At 40.2% G+C, this 21,313-nt stretch overlaps 1 protein-coding gene across 4 annotated transcripts in view; it reads right to left on the reverse strand.

Moving 5' to 3' along the window:
• lims2 (LIM and senescent cell antigen-like domains 2) overlaps positions 1-19,304 on the reverse strand; it is a 33,045-nt gene extending 13,741 nt beyond the window's left edge. The window contains exon 1 of one of the 4 annotated variants that reach the window (XM_049594049.1): positions 19,127-19,304. In XM_049594049.1, the coding sequence (XP_049450006.1) occupies positions 19,127-19,155 (29 nt within the window). In that variant the 5' untranslated portion in view covers positions 19,156-19,304. Of the gene's footprint in view, positions 1-3,446; positions 3,921-11,269; positions 11,473-19,126 lie in introns of those variants that run through there. The other 3 variants (XM_049594048.1, XM_049594047.1, XM_049594050.1) reach the window with 3 other exon arrangements.
• Between the last annotated feature and the right edge of the window lie 2,009 nt (positions 19,305-21,313).

Here is a 21,313-nt window from a genome sequence, read left to right on the forward strand (position 1 = left end):
CCTAAAAAACATGCCAGAAGGCTTCATAAAAAGGTTTTCATTTATGCTTAGTTTTCTTATTTATTTAGTTTTCTTCTTTTCTTATCTGCTCATCATTACATGTTAGTTAGTCACATAGACGTTGAAAAAAGCCCTTTAACTTCACTTATACTGGAGGGAAGTAACTAAAAAAAACCCATCTGACACTTGACTTGTAACAATTACTCTCATTTATGTCTTTCACTTACACAACAAGAACCCTTCAACCCTGTACAACTCGCTGGTGAACTGGTGTTCACTTCTGATTGTATAACTGGAAAACATGGTTATTTCTAATCTGGAAACCTACACTATCCTGGAAACAGAATAAATACATACAGAAAAATGTGCCATGCAGCTGCTAAATGCTGTGTCGGTTTAAATTTACAACACCTAGTTTTTATAGTTGATGACAAGGTTTGGGGATTTGATAGAAAGGAAGTCGTGCTATCAATTAATGCTGCTCACAGCTGGCTGATTGGACCAGTATGTATCTGACTAGCCTGAGGTAATCTTACATTTGGACCATTCTGGATACGTCTCTATCATCTCATGGTATATTAAATCGTCCAACCCTACTTCTATTACAGATTTATGCTTAGGCTGAACCTAAATCCATGTTGATCCTTTCATAGTAAGGATAAAAAACAATACAATGAAAATGTTCTGGACCAAGCATAAGCAGCCAATGTTTGAAACTGCAACATACTGAGGACGCCCAGTAGAGCCTGGCAGATCACGCAACCCATGTACATCCCTATCTAATAAAGGCAAAATGCCAAAAAAAAAAAAAAAATCTTTAAAAAACTGAAACATACTAGTTAATCAACAGCAAAAGTACCAATGCTGATGCACACAAAACAGCACTGCTTAATCCCTGAATCAAACTGGAAGTAAATGAGGACATGTTGCACACATAGGTGTTGAAAGAGAGAAGGAAAACGGAAGAGAGAATGGTGGGACCATCCTGGCTACTCTGCTTTGTTTTAAAGGTCAGAATACCAAAGTGTATCCAGGCAACACACACATACACACACACTCACACACACACACACACACACACACACACACACACACACACACACACACAAAAGACAGTGTAGGATTTTTATGGAGTGATACCATCTGTTCATATTAACTTAGTTACATCAATTTGGGAATAACCAAGAATTCCAAAAAATCCCAGACACACTGCTCATCACTTCTTTTTTTGGGGGGGGGGGGTTTACTCTTACTCTAAAATGCTCATTATTTTAACAATGCACGTCTCAGTTCTATCCAATGTCTCACAGTATTGGCACTACAAAAAGGTTTACCGGCATACCCTGTTTAAAGCACTGACTACATTGAAAGAAGATGTAGGGATAAGCACGGCTTCCATCTGACTCCACTCCTCAGAAATTTATCAAATACATATTGTTCTAGATATACCCTGTCTGGCCTGATATCACACACACAGACAGCCCTGCCCTATCCAAAGGATTTTAGGGAGGAAGTGACACATCCCTTAGGCATTTCCACCCTCCTATCTGCCTGTAGCACCCTGCGTGAGTGAGAGACAAGCCTATAAGTATAAAATAAACTAGGTTTTCTTGCAAAGGCCAGGTTCACAGTCCTTATTGCTGTGGCACCCATTAAAAGAGCAGATTTAAAGTAAACCAGTGTAGACAGACCAGTTAGACTGAGGGAATCATAAGTGTTACAAGACAGATACCATCCCTCACTAGATTCCTTTCCACAGCCAATTGTGTTCCACATTTGTCGAGCCAAAATCTGCCGAGCACTGACCCTGGATCGGACTGCACTGGCCAAGGGCTTTGTCCCCCTGCATCATCCAGGTTCCCCAACAGTTTCCTAACTTCACGGTACTTTAAGGATTAGCTGACTGAATTTCTTTCAGATACAAATTTACTCCTGGATCTCTACTTTTGACTTTTCAAGGTTTGGGTGATGTCTACCACACAGGTTTTAACAAGTATAATATTAAAATTGAATATCAGTTTGCAGCAAAAGTCTCTGGCAAAAATCAGGTATTGTAACCAGACAGACAAAAGTAGGTTCAAAGGATAGAAAATCCATATGATTCTCCCTCTACCCTGTTAACCCCACCGTGCTGACCTGTGACTATAAATGGAGGCTGGTTCTGGTTGTCAGCAAAGGGAAAGGATGCAGACTATCACTTGTGTTATGAATACCTTCTGTTCCCTCCACCCTCCCTCCTCTGGTCCCCACGTGTCTTCACTTTGCTTTCTATTGCAGCTCCTCTACTTTCTCCTCTGTTGTCAGCGTTCTGTACACATCTGTGAACACTATATGTGCTGTAAAATAATCCATCATTATTTTAAACTCCTATGACAATGTTATGGAAAACGACGGGGACCTAGATATTGCTGACAGCTGCCTGAATATTCAAAGCTCTGTCGGTGTCTTTTCACTATAAAGTCTTAAGTGGTTACTGCATACTGTTTTGACCAATTTCAGACTCCAATAGCACAATACATTTTTGTTTTCTTTAACTCAGAAGTAAAATACAAAATCCAGTTTGTGTGGACACAGGGAGAAATGTTCAAGTACCACACATAGGGACTGATGTCTCCATATCATCTCATCTGCTGAGACCTAACACCAACCAAAATTTGATTTGTCAGTCTTTAACACTGTGAAAGACAACTCCAGGCTCCAAAATGTCCCGTCACAAACCTGTGGGTGACCCTGTGCCCGTGTTTTCCTTCAGCCTACGTATACGCCAGATCAGTCAGAAATATAGTACATATATTTAGCCTTCCTGCCCCTCATGCACACATACTTGGGATGCCAGTTGGCATATTCTACTTTGCATAACAACTTGGCACAAAAATAGCCCTTCCTGTGTGCTCCCGTCCGGCAGCGCTTAGAGCTATTCCTGCGCAAACATGGCACCTAGGGCAGCTTAAGTGAGTCAAACTTGCCAGTAACGCTAGCTACATTTGACTTCTTCACATTCTGTAACACTGCAGTAAGCTCAGAGCGTACGCACTAACACCATGTCAGTGTATGAGCACACCAAATTTCTTAACAAGCACATCCATTACCTCATGCCATTTTGACTGCTATCACTTTAACTGGCATGTCACTTACCAATGTGTACAATTCTTAATCTGTGATGGTACCACCACACAGTCACAACCACAACTGTCCCAGTCACTGCTCCGTGATACTTGCTCACAGATACTACAGCTACTACAATGACAATTGAGAGTGGAGGTGTGTCCCTGAGAACGAAACAGCCTCACACCTACCACATTAAATCCATAATAACTCAGTACTTTTTGGTGGAAAAGCAGCTTTAATTTCCTTTAAAGGTAAGTGTCATCATCTGAGCAAACCTTTATTTTGGTCAACAGCTACCTACAGTGCTTTAACCCTTGTCCTCCCAACTATGTACTCACAAGCGAGCATAAAAATCACAAAACTCCTTGTAGACTTTGACATCGCTCTTTCGTCTCTGGGACTTGGACACCGGCACCTCAGCCTCTCCCCCGTCACCGCCCTGCAGCCTCTGGTGGTAACCGTTCATCTCCCCATGAAGAACATGGTCCGGGGCCTCTCCATCCTCAGGTATTGATGGTGGCAGGACACGACCGTTTATCTCCATGCTCATGTACAACAGTCTGAAATAAGTGCTGAAGTCCACCTAACACCTAAATTAAAATTACTGCTGTCAAAAAGCTGAATTCTAATAAAAAAATCCTCTGTGCTTGTTCAAGGCAAGTTTCCAGTAATGGGAATGGCAATCCAGTAAGCAGTGGGAGCTGTAATCCACATCGCAAGAAGGAGACCGAAACAGTGATCAGGCTGCACTGGGAGTACTCTCCCTCTCTCCCTCACACACACACACACACACACACTCCCTCTTTCCCTCATTCCCACATCAACTCTTGCTCTTTTTTTCTCTCTCACACACTCACCCCCCTCCTGTCACACTCACTGTCTATTCTTGGGCAGGTTACTGACACTAAAGAGCCCACCCTGACGCCAGTCCAGACAGAGGTCACTGTGCCATCACACACCCATGCCTGAGCTGTGTTTTTTTAAGGTTTTGCATCCCTGATATCTACAGTCTATGACTAATATCTACCCGTGCTTTCAGTCTGTGTGTGTGTGTGTGTGTGTGTGTGTTAAACAGCTGGAACTCTCAGCTTTCTGGGAGAAATAACAACGTGGCTCTAACTCAAGTATTGTGCAAAGTGGGAATGTCGCACGAGAAAACGGAGAAGCTTAAGTGGTATGATACCAATATGACAGAAACAGAACAGATAACGCATCACTGTTTATTTCAGCTGATGTATAAACACACTGAGGAAGGAAATCAACATACAGGGGCTGAAATTGGCCCAGATATTGCCTAATCAACCTCCTCATGTGATGCAATGTAATCTGGTGAATTACATATTCATAGTTTAACAGACAGGTGCTACGCTGTTTGGGCCATCTAAACTGATTTAATGCAGATTTTTAACACTACTAATTTCAACTGCATGCATGCTTCCCTTGGTTGGTTCAGTCTTAGTGCACTTTCACGTTCACCAATTCCAAATATATCTTACCTCACCACTGGTAAACCACGTGATGTCATTGTTTATGAACTGCTTATTTTTTCCTGACAGGATTAAAACAGGATAAATGCAAACATGCGTCTACACCAAGTGAGCCAACAGAACGGCTCAAAGCATATATCTGAGGCTATCTACAGCTACAATTATAAAATATGTTAATGGTCCTCAGAAACCCCATTTTGGACGATAGACATTCCTTTAAACCCACAAATCCGTGTCTCCTCTGGGTAAATGATAGCTCTTTATGTGGTTACACTCAACTGGCATCTCAAATTAATGACCGCTTCCCTAACCATCAAAACAACATCAAGCCAGATCTGGAAATACACTCCAGCGAGACAAACATGTTCAACGCTCCACTAGGAAGCAACTGCTGTGTAAATCCTGCGAAACTAAGGGATGCACAATAAACACATAAGTCTATAAAGAGCCAAAACACAACGTTCTAGATCTGTGTGTGTGTGTGTGTGTGTGTGTGTTTCCAGCTGAAACATGTCTCTGAGTCCTTCAGTATAACAGTCTTCTACATGACTCCATAATTCTACAAATAGACAGTTAGTGAAGCCTCAACTCCAAACTAGGTGCTGGCAGCTGCTGTTTAGTGTCTGTGTGTGTGAGAGAGAGTTTGTATACATAGTTGGGGCCAACTCTACCTCCTCTGAAAGAGGCTGCCAGACCTCAAATCATCCAAAGCCATCAATTCACATTTGAAAGTTTAAATCCAGCATTTTAAAACTGGGAGTGATTTGATTTGTTTCTTAAATGCATCATCTTTTCTACGTGCATCATATAAGCATTTTTGTCGGGGCTCTGAAATGAATGACATAATGAGCCAAACTTCACACCAGGCACCATCTATAGCTACAAGAGCCTTTCCAAAACAGAACAATGACTGCAGAAATGTCTCCTGTCCTGAGCTGGGGCTCTGCTGGGAATCTCATCCACTGGGAACCAGTGTTGATTGACTCTGGTACAATGGACAGAGGGTGGGTGCTGAACAGGAAGCACACGTAATCTTTCCTCCAGATTAGAGACATTGCCATGCCGCAGGGTGTTCCACCTAAAAATGTGAGCTAGGGAGCTTATCAGCTCTCTGATGTACAGGGTAACATAAAATTATTAACATCTGATTTGAGTTAAATCAAACTTCAGCACTGAACATTAGTAGCATAAAATTCATTTTAGAGCAAAATAATCAAAATAATTAGACTGAAGGTAAAAATAGCACTGCAACACACTGTTCTTTCTGACCAATGTCCAATTACCACAGCTGACAAGGGATTAGACAACAATTTTCCACAGGGATAGAACAAAAAAGTAAATCAGAATCTTTCCTTTCTCTCTCGCTCTGGGATACACACACACACACAAACAAATAGACAGGGCAATAAATCAAAGTTGCATAACATGGAAAGCTCCTTGTAATGAAACAGACAAGAAGACAAAACATGCTCTTGCATCTGCTTAAACAGTAAATTCTTTCGTGACAGTTTGTAGTTTCCACTCGGCAGTATTGTTATGCTAGTGCTGGACATACTCACGTACTCAGCCCTCGTTGACCACAGTGCCAACCACCAACCACAGTACAAAGAAAGTGGATTATATCACTTTAAATAGTACAAGAATAAAAACAAAAACACATTTGTATGACTAAAATAACAAAATAGCTCAAGCTTGCTTGTCAGAGAGGACTTGATTTTTGTGAGACTCACTTGGTATCATTAGCATTTAGACAGGTGACTTCACCCTAGCTGATTCTTGGTCATCACTGATACACGACAGTGTTCAGTCAAATCATGCTGGAGCCAGATAAATGAATGAACAGATATTTTAGCTAAAAGAACAAAGGTATTAATGCCTTACCGAGAGAGAGACAGAGAAAGAGAGACAGAAAGAGGAGAACATAGAGAGGAGTCCTCTCAGCCAGCTGGTCCTGAGGCTCACCTCTAACAGCCCAAGGCCTCAGGACAACCCTCACACAGTCCAGCCAAACCAAATTATAGCTTAAGAAAAAGAAAACTACATCAACTATTGGACATCTAAAACCCAAACCAAACTTCAATGCTATTTCGCCCTAAACAGATAGTACTCGAAGGCAAACTATCTGACCGCTGTGAGAGATGAGAAACTGAGAAAGATACTGACTATGTACAGACTCAGTGATCACAGCCTGGACATAGAGACTGGCAGACACAAACAGACCTGGCTACCTAGAGAAGATAGGCTGCATCAGCTCTGTCCTCAGAGACAGGTAGAGACAGAGCAACATTGTCTGCTGCAAGATTTTGATACACCCTCTGACCAGATTAAATGCAAAATCTACTTGTAGAAAATAGTGTCAGCGCCATAGATGCAGGAGGTTATGTCACTGCATGTCACAGCCTAAGAGACAACCAACACAAAAACATATGGTTCATCTCCTTACAGATCACACTCTGCCTTTTTATTTACTACTTCATTTAATGAGGGTTTTTTTCTTTAAAATGTATGTATGTCTATGCATTTGTAATATTACACTGTTGTTAAGTGTTTTTGAGTTTCCACTGAGACATAGACATAGAAAGAGAGACAGGGAGTGAGAGGGAGAGAGAGAATGTGAGCACTGATATGAATGTCAACCTGAACTTAAAAATGGCCACTGCACCTGTCAGCAGTTGACAAAGTGTCTCTGGTTTATTCCCGCTGCAGGATAGGATTTTCAGGCTTCCTTATTGGGTCACTAAAGGTCACTGTTGAGGTCACAGGTCAGGTCACTTGGAAAATGTAGTAGGAAATACAAGCTACTGTTCCAATGGACTAACCTCTGTAGCTATCATGGAGGTAAAGCCATTCATTTGCAAACAGAGACGGATTTGTGTAAATAATCTAGTGCAGTGATTCTCAACAGCTATGTGGGCTTGGCTCCCACAGACAGAAACATTTAACTCAAAACCACACTGACAAGCATTTGTCTTACATTTTCCATCTGCAACAAAACAAAAAGGCACTGGGGCACAGTAACAGTAGTCCTGTACTGTGGATGAACCTCCATTTACTCCATGAACCTGGAAGTATTTGCATGCATTTGGTGCTTGGTTGGTGTTTAATTTGGATTTGTCCAATTAGCTTGTTGAATTCTTGGTTTCCCACTTAATCTTAACTACTTTTCTTTATACAAATTTTGACTGTGTCTTTTTAATAAGGAAGGATTAGGCTGTAATACATACACAAGTCAGAAAGAGAAACCAGAAATATATCTGAAGAGAGTGGGGGAATATCTGCAGATAACTTCACATTGCTCTTAACTGAGCCAATTTAAAAGGGTCCCAGTGTTGATATTGTGGCCAAAATTCTGACAAATATGAATAAAATATAATTTTGATAAATGTTTTGTCATAACTTTTAATTAAAGCACACAACCCTCCAGCTAAAAGACATTTGTATTACAGAACATTTTTGTTTTGGTATTTGTGTAAAGGTTGGCTGAATGAATCTGTGTCTGCAGACTACTCCTGTCCTCTAAATTTCTGGACCCAAGCAACAACTGTGGCTCTCAGCCGGTACGAGACAAGGAGATTCAGGCCAAAGAAACAAATCAAACACACCCTGCTCACACACCCTCACTCCCCCTCACCCACTGTGTCAACAGCAACCATGGCAACAGAGACACGAGGGCTGCTTGGGCAAAACCATTTTTCCTTTGGCAAGCATAACAAGTTTGCACACGCACACGCGCGCGTGCGCGCGCGCGCACACACACACACACACACACTTAACCCTCAGTATCACACACTGATTCAATGACTGGGCAAACATATTTCATGACTAACATTTCCTTTGTTTTGCACTTTTTGTTCCCGACGCCCACTTTGACTTACACTATCAAGGGTCAGTTCCACTTAACTACAGGACAGGCTGGAACACATACAGCCCAAAGGATGATGTAACATTTTATATCTAGTTTCTAATGGTGCCACTTAATAATACCTTTGTGGACTTAGTTCTGTATTCATTTCATACCACAACTGTTTTCACAGTAAGCACCATAGACTGTATATGAAGATGGACGGCATGACAGCTTTCCAAAAGTGAAGCTAAAACATATCCATCACCCCCTGTTGATTGGCTGTAGTATAGGTCATAAACCCCGTCCTCTAATGCTAGCAGGTTGGACACGGGCCAAACTAAAAGGTCTAAGTACACTTCATTTTTAAACAGTGGGAGGAAGTGGAGCTGTGTCGTCCATTGTTATGCACAGTCTACGGCAGCAGTAATTAAACCTTCTTACCATGTTAAGGCTGCACAATTGTGAATAATATTTTTAGGGACCTAAGCACTTTTTAAAATACAAAATTAGGTATGGCATTGGCCTGTATATGGCTCCTGGCATAAATTTCCTGCTAGTTTCAATGGCTTTAATAACGTTGTCACTATTGCATTTTGTACAGACTTTACAGGTGGTTTGATTTGTGATGTTACCATGCTATGGTTCAGACAGGCCCCCAGGAACACCACTTAGCCTCGTGTCCCATTTTTCCCAGTGGCCACTTGTGGTATTACAGTGAAAGAGCCCCCTGCATCCCAAAAAGCATCTTCCCCATTGATCACCATTATAAAACAGACATCTGTAAAACTGTTGACAGGACACCTCTGAATGCAAACAGGGTCAATTATGACACTTTCTATTGTGATTTTTTGATCAATGGAGGTTTTGTATTTGTAAAACTTTCCTCAACCCGATAAAAGTGTTTTAAAAATTTGTGACATCATCACAATGTAAAGTCTATGAGCCAAGTTCATAGTCATGGGAGAAACACTACTGTGCATATTCAGTGGGCCGCATGCCATGTAAATAAACCTGGAAGCTAGAAAAATTTTTCGGCGTGTGCGCCAGACGATCAAGTTCACTGGAATGAACAGGTGCCAACTTGGCATCCGGGATATTACCATCAATCTTTGGATTCAAACTGCAAAGAACATTCATGTGAATGTCATCGTGTTTAAATCGGAAAAAGTTCCACAGCAGGATGGGATTTTGCTTTGCTACAAGCACATTTTTATGAAAGCTAAAATATGTGTATTCTCTTTCTCATCACTGCTAACAGGGCTTCCCTGATTGTGCTTCTCCTAAAAAAATTTTTTAACTGTGTTACTGTTTTGTCCTCCTTTCTCATGCTTTGTTTCTGTTTCTACTGTGGTTTCACACAGTTGTGCCATTCACTGCTGCAACCTACTGTGGAAAGACATTTGAAATGATGGTTTGGTGTGGACAAGCTGTACATTTCTGAGTCTTGTGCTTCGCTTGCTCAATGCAGAGACCCTGCAGAGTTGGATATTATCACCTCTCCACAAGTTTAACTTTTATCAAATGATACTTAGTGAAAATATTGTGCTTAGGAAAGACTTTGCAGTGTGCAAACAATGTGAAAGAAGCCATCTGACACCAGATTATTTTTGCATTGCATCAGAAGGAGGGAGGCTATATGGCAAGAAATGAAGCATTTGTGATTTGACTGGGGACACCTTTACAGCGAGAGCTCCCTCTTCCCACATTCCTGACATTACTACATTCCACTAATCACTTCAGGATCACACACACACACACACACACACACACACACACACACACACACACACACACACAGAAAGTGACTGACAAAGGGAGAGAATGGAGGAGACAGATAAGTGTTCTAAAAGACATTAAAAACATCAGCAGATGTTACTGTATTGTGAAATCAATATTGCAAAAGACTGCACATGTTGTATGTTGTCTATTATTGCTGGTCACACAACTTGGAGGAATTCAGCCATCAGCCGCAGTATTTACTGATCAAACACTCCACCACATCTCACCTTATCTGTCTTTGTCAATACAAGACACACGGAAAAGGACTTTTTCTCAGAAGTTCTTTGTAATGATAGTGTTTCTGTAGCAACACAAACAAACCCTCTCTGATTCATTGGTGTCAATCAGCTCCAGCTAATAACAAAACCAACCCAACTAACCACAGAACACCACATTAAAAATATTAAGAGCAAAAGGTTAAGCCCACTTTAATAGTTCACAAAACCTAATAGAAAAACCTATTACGATAAGAAGAAAACTTTTCGGGGAAAATAAGGACATTGGAAACGGGGAGTAAATCATATATTAGCCGCCAAACGCAGAAGTGTGACACAGGAAAGTTACCTTGCAATGAGCAGAAGAGAAACTTTGGGATTGGTTACTGTTGGGTCATCAGCTGATTGTAAAGGTAATGAGAAGCATTTACACACGGCATTTTAAAAAGGATCCAATAAAAAATAATCATAGCTTCTCAGACAGCAAATGGGGATACTGGAAATTGTGACAGGTATAATAAAAAAAGTTTTACAAGCACGGTATGGTTTTTGTTAATTTCGTTGTCCTTGTGGTTCCTTGTACCACCATAGTTTTCTATCTGGAGCCATTTAAGACTATTTCTAGTTCAGTTCTAGTTAAAGTGTACATTGTTTGGTACAAATTTTGAAGGACTTACTAACAGGTGGTGGTCAGAATATCGGCAACACAACATAACATAATGTGAGTTAAACACCAGCACAAAAAACACCCATCACTGAGCTGAATCAACATTTCTCAAATGCAGTGTCGTCAATCATTTCACAGAGGGTTAAAAGTTTCTTAGAGGTAGACTCACCTGAAGCTGTCCCCTGCCTGGCTTCCATAGCTGTCTGGTCTCTCCTGTCTTCGTCTGTACAAGTCTGAGTTTGACAACTCTTTCAGTCTCAGAGAGTTCATCTCCCCTTCGCCTCTCTCCCTCCCTTCCTTCCTGCCTACCCCTTGTCTGCTGTGAACGCTCAGTCCACAGCAACACTCCAAAGGAAGTGTGTGTCAGTGCTCGATCCAAATAAAAAGATGAAGTATAGTGCCACTCGTTCTCTCTCTCTCTCTCTGTGTCAAACACACCTCCAGGGCTCACACCCTTTAGGAAGGACATACGCAGAGGTGTGGTTTCAATAGCCTGCACACCTATCAAATACTTCTTGCTCCTCCTCCCCCTCCTGCTGCAGGTAGAGGGAGAATGCCTCGGAGAGAAGGAGGAAGAGTCGCAGAAGGCCTTTACCCCCACTGTCTCTATTTACCTCCTACTTCTTTCTGGCTCATTCCTCTCTTTAAAAAGCAAGCCAGGCGGACAAGGGAGAGAAAACAGGCTACTTCCCACACACATAAATACAATGGTAAACTGTAGTACTGACTAACTGACCATGGGGAACAGAGATGAACTTATTGTCCTAACAGTGTCATTTGAGGTCAGCATCAGAGCCTGAATCATACTAAATGTTTGAAGCTAAATCTAATATCTTCACTTCAGAGATAAAAAGAAGAAATCAGTCACCACTTACACCTTATATAACACTTTTAGTAAGGATACCTCATGTTTCATCATGAGAGCTGTGACAAAGACTTGTACTAAGGCAGGATATTTTACAGGTGAACAATAAACTCACTGTATTTAAATAACCATAAAATTTCATCTAGGTCTATAAAAAATGTAGGCTATGAACTGCAGCTTTCTTTTTACACATACATCGACAAGATTTCACACAATATGTGGCTGATAAATTCAGCCAGCAAGCAGTCTTTTTTTAAGATATTTTTTGGGCATTTTTAGCCTTTAATTGATAGGACAGACAAGTGTGAAAGGGGGGGAGAGAGAGGAAGTGACATGCAGCAAAGGGCCACAGGCTGGAGTCGAACCCAGGCCGCTGCTGCAACAGCCTTGTACATGGGGCGCCTGCTCTACCACTAAACCACCGATGCCCCGCAAGCAGTCTTATAATAACAGTGTTTTGAACACAGTAAGGAGCAATGGTAAGGTAAAAAAAAAAGCTGCAGTGAGCATTTCAGTCTGAGGAACAACTTGTTTAGAAAGCTGGGAACATACAGACCGAGTAAAACTCCACTGTATTAAAAAATGCCACCCAAGTATTTTCAAATTTCAAGCATGCACTGCTCTTCAATTTGACTTGAGCTCCTCTATTGTAAACTGTGAGATCACCTCCCACCAGAAACAACACACTATTGAAAAAGGGGGAAAATGTCAATCTATGAATAATTCATCACTATGTTATGTGGGAACAAGAGATCCTCCCAAACAGACTGAGCAGAAAGTTGCCTCCTCGACATGTTTAATTACAAGCAAGGAGCTCTGACGTCATCAAAAGCAGGGACAGGATTGGTCAGAGGATGTGAAACCAAACAAGCAGAGTCAACAAACAGCCAAAGAAGAAACAGATGTAAACCGAGCACTGATTGTAGCTCTATAAAAACAGAGTATGCAGTCTGATTAGCAATGTAAACTGCTCCTTTAAGTTAACTGTGTTTGTTCTGTGTATAAAATTCAGTCGATACCTGCACCTGTCACTATAGAAATTACAAAGCAGTGAAAGTTTGATGGTGTTAAATGGCTGTAGGTGGACTACCGGCTGACAGAAACCATGTCTTTCCTAAATGTGTACAGACAAGAACATGCCCTAGGAACAGTCACACAATGTGCAGATTCACCTTCGGCAGCTTGCCTTGACCTGTTCAGCATTCCACATGGGTTTCTCACACACACACACACACACACACACACACACACACAGTCAAAGCGTAGAATGTGAATGTTGAACTTCAAAATCAGTATCACATCCTGGAGCAGCTGCACCTGGGTCACGGTAGGGCAGGCTGACGTGTCTGAGTATGTCAGAACATTCACGGTGAATCAACGCTTTAGGCTACAGATGGGTAATATATCAATATTATACTGATATCATGATGACATGAAACTAGACATCGTCTTAGATTTTGAATTTGTAATATCAAAAGTATTGTCTTTTTCTGTTTTTCAGGACTGCATTTAAGTTAAGTGATGTAATATTCTGAACTTACCAGACTGTTCTAGCTGTGCTATTACCTGCTTATTTGTTATATCCACAGTAGCTCAGTCCATGGGGACTTGGGTTGAGAACTGGAGGGTCGCCAGTTCAAGTCCCCGTCCGGACCAAATATGGAGCATGGAATGGTGGTGAAATGTTCACCTCCTGGGCTCTGCCGAGTTGCCCTTGAGCACGGCACCGAACCCCCCCAACCGCTTGGGACACCTGTCCAAGGTAGCCGCCTCACTCTAACATCTCTCCACTTTGTGCATGTATAGGTCCTGTTTATGCATGTTTATGTACTTCGGACGTGTGTGTTAATGACAACGGTGTGAAAAAATTGAATTTCCCCTCAAGGGAATTAATAAAGTATAGAAAACAAAATTAAATAAATTTAAAAAAAAAGACTGATGATTATTCATTAAAATCTCATTGTGTAAATATTTTGTTAATGTACCAAGAGTCAGCCCTAGGGTGCCATTGAAATATTAATATCGAGATATCTGGTCAAACATATTGTAATATTTGATTTTCTCCACAACACCCAGCCCTACATTAGACTTTATGTCTGAGATCAACTCACTCACAGTTCGATCCATTTGGGACATGCATTTCCCTCAATACTCAAAAACTGGTAGCTGTCATAAAACTGAATTCAAAATTGGTATGGTTAGTAGAGCTGCAACGATTAGCTGATTAACTGATAAGTAGATTGACGGACAATTGAGTGGCAACTATTTTGATAATCAAATGAACCTTTATGTCATTTTTTTAAGCAGAAATGACAAACATTTGCTGGCTTTATACTTCTTAAAGGTGATAATTTGATTGATTTTTTTGTTATACATGATAATAAACTCAACACCTTTGGATTTTTAGACTGTTGAATGGATAAAACATAGCCTACCATTTGGGCTCTGGGAAATGACACACGGCATGTTTCACTATTTTTTGGGCATTTTACTGATGAAACAATTAATCAATGAATCAAGAAGATAATTGGTAGATTAATCTATAATAATTGGCATTTCAAAGGTTACATTGTGTTTTGGATTAAAGTTCTGTGCTGGTATAAATATGCTGACATAGCTGTCTTGTTACGAACACTCACACTGACTCATCTTGCACACGCACACACACACGCACACACACAGTTCCTTAGAACAGAGCAGACATTTCCTGCAAGCCCAAGACACTTAAGAGCCAACCTCTCTGCCACATGACTGCACTGCCACTGTGTGGACAACACTGGTACAACAGCGATCTCACCAGCTCTAATCATTAACCTCATTACTGCAAACCTTAGACACTAATGATTAAAATATATTGCAAACGAACAGTTGACAGTGAGTGGAATTGCTGTTTGTTAGGCTCATATAATCAGCAACATAGTCAGCATTTTTAAAACTGACACAATAGAGTGAACATTATTATTTTTTAACATGCGGCTGTGTTAAGTTAAATTAACCATTTCATCTATTGTTTGAATCTACTGTTACCCATGGGAGTTATTTATCATTAATCTAAATTAACAGGAATCTTGGCATCAATCACACACATATATGAGGAAGTACACAAACAAGCGCATACAGTACACAGTAGTCCAAATACCACAGTGCAAATGTAATAAAACATCTCTCTCAAACAAAATAATAACAATATTACTCAGTGGTACACAGAGGTGTTAGACAATGCACACAGTTCTACTGACAATGTACACCATGAGTTGCACATATATCGTGAAGCAAGTTATAGAGCCTAACTGCTGCTACAAATAGCTCTTAGAGTAAAAAGTCATCTTACCAATGTTTGGGGCCAAACGGCAGTGAGGATATTTTCCGTTGCTGCTTAAGTCCCTTTGCTGTCACTGCAAACACTACTACTGCCGTTATCTCAGCCTGTATGGCCACATCACTTCCTGTTAGCTGTGGTGTGTGTGTGTGTGTGTGTGTGTGTGTGTGTGTGTGTGTGTGTGTGTGTGTGGGAGGGTGTGAATGTTTGCGTCCATTTGTGCCTATGTGCCAGTATGCATTTGTGGGAGATGGGTGGATGTTAAAACCAGCACACAAACTTCTAGCCCTGTGTGTGTGGTTTAGGCCTCCCAGGCTGTCTGTCAGGGTGAAGGTGGGGTGTGAGAAGGAGGAGGAGGAGGAGGAGGAAGAAGAGGAGTGAGATTCAGGAAGATAAAAGTTGGTGGAGAGAAGAGCAGGAATGACTAAAAAGGTGTGAGGAGCTGCAAGGAGCCTCCACACAGAATGGATAATCAAGTAGCCCTCATAGACCTGCTATGTTAAGTGTATCTCTCCAGCTTAGAGGAGGGCAAAGGCCAAACCAAGTGACCACACTGGCTGCCACTGGCACATCCCACTGGGTGTGTGGATGATGCATCATAATCATGGGTGTGCCTTAAAATACGTGCCTCCTCTGACTGTTTTGCAACTGTTTGTGTTGTTAACTTGACAACAAAATAATATATATATGTAAAAAAAAATATACAGATGTTCTGAAATGGGGATAAAAATAGAAAGTCTTTTTACACACACACACACACACACACACACACACACACACACACACACACACACACACTGTGTACCATGGAGGAACTAGTGCAACCATTGCAAAGTTATTGTTCCATACTTCCTTCTGCAATGGTCAGGCAGTTGTCTATCACTTCATACTTCATACATAGGCTGCTAATATGAAGACAGTGGTAGGCCTCTGATGTGCTTCCAGAGAATTATGATCATGAAAAATCCAAATCCTCTAATGAAACCCCAATAGGTCAAAAAATACTAGAAAAGTACAGTATAAAAGTCAATAATTCAGTGTCAATAAATAAGCTACAGTGAGAGCTGCAAAAACATCTCAAACTCCTTCACACTACAGCATCAAGTCAATACACACACATAGTCCAAATCCTACACCACACACCGCTCTTCCAAACAAGGACAAGTCCACACTAGAGACTGGGACATTCTTCTAAGCTCCAGTTGTATCAACACAGCGTGGAATCAGATGAAAATGTAATACGTTGGGAATGCGGCGATCCTCAGGCCTTTAAAAGACTTGTCCTCTTACAGCTCTTAGTGTCCAGAGTGCTTTATAAAAGCCAGATTCATCCCGCGCCGTAATTAACTCGGCAGTGCACACAGTAGCATTCACACTGGTGGAAAAAACACGGCCCTGCAAAGCAGTCCCCGGGGAATGGATGGTCAGGAAGTGGTTTGGAGAGCACTAACTACTGTCCAGTTAGTTTTTGTGGACATTCCTCTGCAGGGAGGAGGTTGATATGTAGAAAATGGGGGGACATCCTCTTTCCTTCTTTAAAATTTCTCTCTTGTTGCTATTCCTTGGAGTCTATCACTTCTGTCTTATGTTACCCATAAAGCTATTCAGACTTTTTGTTATTGAAACCGTGCAATTAATGTGGTCAAACCTCTGATATACTATACACTGAAGGCTTCTCTTGAACTTGAGTTTGTGTTATTGTGACTATCTGTTTTATGACAGATGTGACTATGGAAGTTATTCCAGAAAACCTGCTAAAGCAATGATTCACATCGAAGGAAGTTGTCAGACGTTGTCAGTTGTTAAAGAGAGCAATAATTAGAGGGATAAAAGCTGATCCTGGATCTAGTGTTGCACGGTATACCGGTACTAAAATAGTACCGCGGTATTAGAGTATTCCAAACGGTACTATACTGCATTTGGAAAATACCGGTACTTTGAAACTGATTCAATTCATTAATTTAGTTATTTTATTTATTTATTTTACTCATTTATGCACACAAACCCCTTTCTTGTTCCTATTGGAGCACAGATTGCACAAGTGGTGTGTATGACAACACCTGTATCAACATTCACAGCTGGCGCATGTGAAAAAAGGCAAGAGAAAGTCTGCCTCGCAAAGGGAGACAACACGAGACAACACAAACTTCGTGGAACATTTGAGTTACCAAACCGTGACGTCCGTACCGAGGTACTTATCGAACCATGATTTTTTTGGTACCGTTACACCCCTACTATTTATTGTTCTAAAGGTTTGTATCCAGAAGGACTTTTCCTTAGGAAAAGTACCGAAGAGTATCAAAAAGTATCGAAATTCATATTGGTACTGGTACCGAAACAAAGATTTTGGTATTGTGACATCACTACCTGGATCTAATGCAGATTAACTATCATTATAATCCCATATGAGTAGTGATGATGATGCATTTAATAGCAAAACTGTTAACTGAAAAAAAAACATTACCTTAGCTTACCTATGAGTGTCATTACATTAGACAGTTTGCACATCAATATGTACTGCATTATCACACAAATGCTGCATTTACTCTATTTCTGGGGGTTTACTAAGTTATCTGAATTCATAAACTTATCAGAGCAGGATGTCACACTTTGTTTTCTACATTCGTATGGACCATTATTTGTGTTTGAATGACATCATCTCATCACATCTTTGAACTGCTCCGCGAGACAAATGAATGAAGCAGAGAGAAGAGGGAATTCACTCTGATCATCAAGCTAAAGCAGGGGCAAGTCTTATGATCTTAAAGGCAACTCACATACTAACAGAAACACACACACACACACACACACACACACACACAGTAAGTATTAAGAAAGAAGAAAAGAAATAACAAGAACCAACTAGCTACAGACTGAGGGAGAGGTTTCAGATTCCCTGCACGTCTATTGACTTGTTAAATCCAAAAGACAAAGGGTATGATAGGACTTACACAACAGAGTCTCTGTTGATTCTTGGATATCCTTCTTGCAGATAATTATCTTGACTATTGCTACATTTTGGAGATATCATAATTCATAAAATGCAATGAGAAAATGTTCATAACTGAAAGGATTTTTTTGTTATGAAGACATCTGAGTATCTTGGCTAAGACTGTAGTAGTTTACATGCTTCAGAAAGAAAGAAACTAAACAAAACTGCACTAATATTCCTGTTGTTTAAAAATGAAATCGAGCAGCTATTATAAATCAGTGTTTTTTGTTGCTAACTCCTGTAATATACCTGATATCAGTGCTACAACAGTGCTCCATATTAAGCCTGTTGCATTGCTAGCAACAATAACGATTGAACTTACATTATTTTCAGACTATGCTATAAGAAGCAGGAGTGCTTCATAGGCCCCAAAACATCTTATAAAATCTAGCAAAAAAGTAACTTTAAACCTATCTGACGGTGGCTTATCATACCAAACTCCATTATTAAATCTGTTTCTAGTATTGGTTGACCTATGTAATGACAGTGGTTAAACGCTTCCATCAACAACACGGTAGAGGGCGCCACAGAGCAATAGAGTGACCAAGTTGAGATTGCAGCTTTACATTAAAGTAACTAACGTTAAACTACGTTAGCTTCGCATACTGTGTACATATCTTTAACTTTCTGTAACAAACACCGTCTGTATGATACACATAAGACAGTTTATTTGTACATAAAAGGCGACATTAAACTCTGTCCTGACTAAATTACAGTTCTCCGACCCCATGAGAGAATGGAACAAACCGGGGCTGCGTTTTTTTTTTATCATCCAGGGAGAAAGTGTCAACTTCCCAACTTCTCCGACAAATGTCTCTGTTACAGAAACAGTTTGTAACTTCTCACTCACCCGTTTGTCATTTCACTGATGCCGAGCATCTCTCCGCTCTCTCCCGGACCACACTGGTGTTTTCTGACTTCAGTCGCAGACCGTCCAGATGTTGTTCAGTCTGGGATGTAACGTTGGCGAGTGTCGGTTTGCACACACAGAGCAGAATGGCGAAGACGGGCCTCGCCTCTGTGCTCCAACCGTCAATCTACACTCAACGGAACAGATCACTTCCGGTTGTGACTTTCAACGTAAAGCATTATATTATTGGACTGTTCTTTACTTACTCCCCCCCCCGAATCTTTTTTTCCTTTAGTCTCCCTGAGTGACTGGCAGAAAATGCCTGACCCCCACCCCTATCAGTAATTAGTTGTTAGACTTTTTTAAACGTATCCTTTGATGTTTAAAAGTTGAAGACAAAATTCTTGAGTTGAAAAAAGCCTTAGTTTTTCACTCGTGTCCTGCATGCTGGTTAGTTAGTGGTTAGTTTATTTTTGGTCAAATTTTAAATGAGATGTAGAATGGATTGTTTTTGATAAAATATCACTATTTTAAGGTCAGATTTGGTCATGTTTTTCTTCTGACAGAAGCATTTGTCGCACACAATATGTCCAAGGACCACTGGAAATTTGAAAATCCACTGAAAAATTCTGTTTTTACAATTTCTGGCTACGATAAATTGTGTAATTTTTATGATTTATACCTTCCACAAAAAGATTTTCCTTAAATTTGTCATGAAAATAAATACAAACCCCAACCATTTTAATTTGTCTGCCACTTCCCTTAGCCAGAATAAAAGAACATAAGTCCCTCCTCAGTGCTTAAAAAATTATTTGACATGCCCTCCCCTTTTATTCCCCCCTCATAAGTAATGAACACTCCCTAATTCCATCAATAAATTTCATTTCAAAGAAAATAAAAGCCAACTTGAATTAAAATAATAACCAAATAGAAATCACAAAAACATCTACACTTTCATTAAAAAATGTTTTTAATCTGTATGATACATCATAGATAATGATTTTACAAAACTACTTCCATGGATCTGTGTTTATAAATATATATAATATTAGACAAAAATATAAATAAGTATTAGAATATAAGGATAAAGGTAATATTCTAAAGAAATTAGAAAATATATTTTTATAATAAAAGTGGCAGTAAAAAGCTGTGCCTCTTACTAGCACAGTGTGCTTGATCTGTTTATTGTTTTGGTAATGTCATTGGCCTATAGGCTAAAAATTCTTGTTTTGGTTTTATATCTGCTAATAGGGCCTATGCAATGTATGAATACATACAGAAGTCAATTTTGCTCACTTGAACTATGATAACACACAAGTGATTCTAAACTAGCTTGTCACACAGTTGGAAAAGCTCATGTGTAAATAATAATATTAATAATGGTAGAATTCCATTTAAATTGTTCAGTTTCATAATGTACATGCTGCTCCGCTTTTCACACTTATGTGGGGACATTTTAATAGATGAAAGCTATCTTTGTTTTTCCTATTAAACAACTGAAATGAAAAGGGCCTGTCTCCAAACCTGGATGTTTACTTGATGCTCTAATGTCTAACAGATCTTCTGCACACTGGAAGTGATGGATTTTATGCTTTTGGTGGCAACAGCAGCTGTTTGTCTGAAACTGATGGCATTTTTCAAGTAAATTCATTTTCGCTTTCATTCTTTTTCCTTCCTTCTTTCTTTTTTCAGTATTTTATTATTTGATTTTGTAGTGCACAATAAAAAGATGTCAAAACTGTAAACTGAAAAACACAAACAAAGATAAATGAAATGGTTGCCCTGCTTAACATCACACTTTTAGTGTCACTACTGTTATCTTTTGGGTCACATAATATCATCTAGCAATTATTTACAGCTAAATTGTGGACAGGTAACCAGTCCCATAACCCAGAGAGACAAACTCACTCACATCCGTTCTAAAAACGTGTGCTTTTATTTTGAAGGCCGCCGCGCTCGTTGCCTGTGTCTCAGTGTATCTGCAGCATCTTCTCCTCCAGGCTGCAGCTTCCACCGCTGGAGAAATACATTTTCACTCATGCTGCCAGAAAACGGGCAACACCCGCCCTGCTAACCCACTGCACGGTGTGCTCCTATCTACAGATTACGAGACGTGTATCTGCTATCAGATTAATGCAGGCTGCTGCTCCAGCATATGATATAATCTTTTATAATTCACACACGAAG

The sequence above is a fragment of the Epinephelus fuscoguttatus genome, linkage group LG13, assembly GCF_011397635.1.
Source record: "Epinephelus fuscoguttatus linkage group LG13, E.fuscoguttatus.final_Chr_v1".
NCBI classification, from domain to species: Eukaryota; Metazoa; Chordata; class Actinopteri; order Perciformes; family Serranidae; genus Epinephelus; species Epinephelus fuscoguttatus.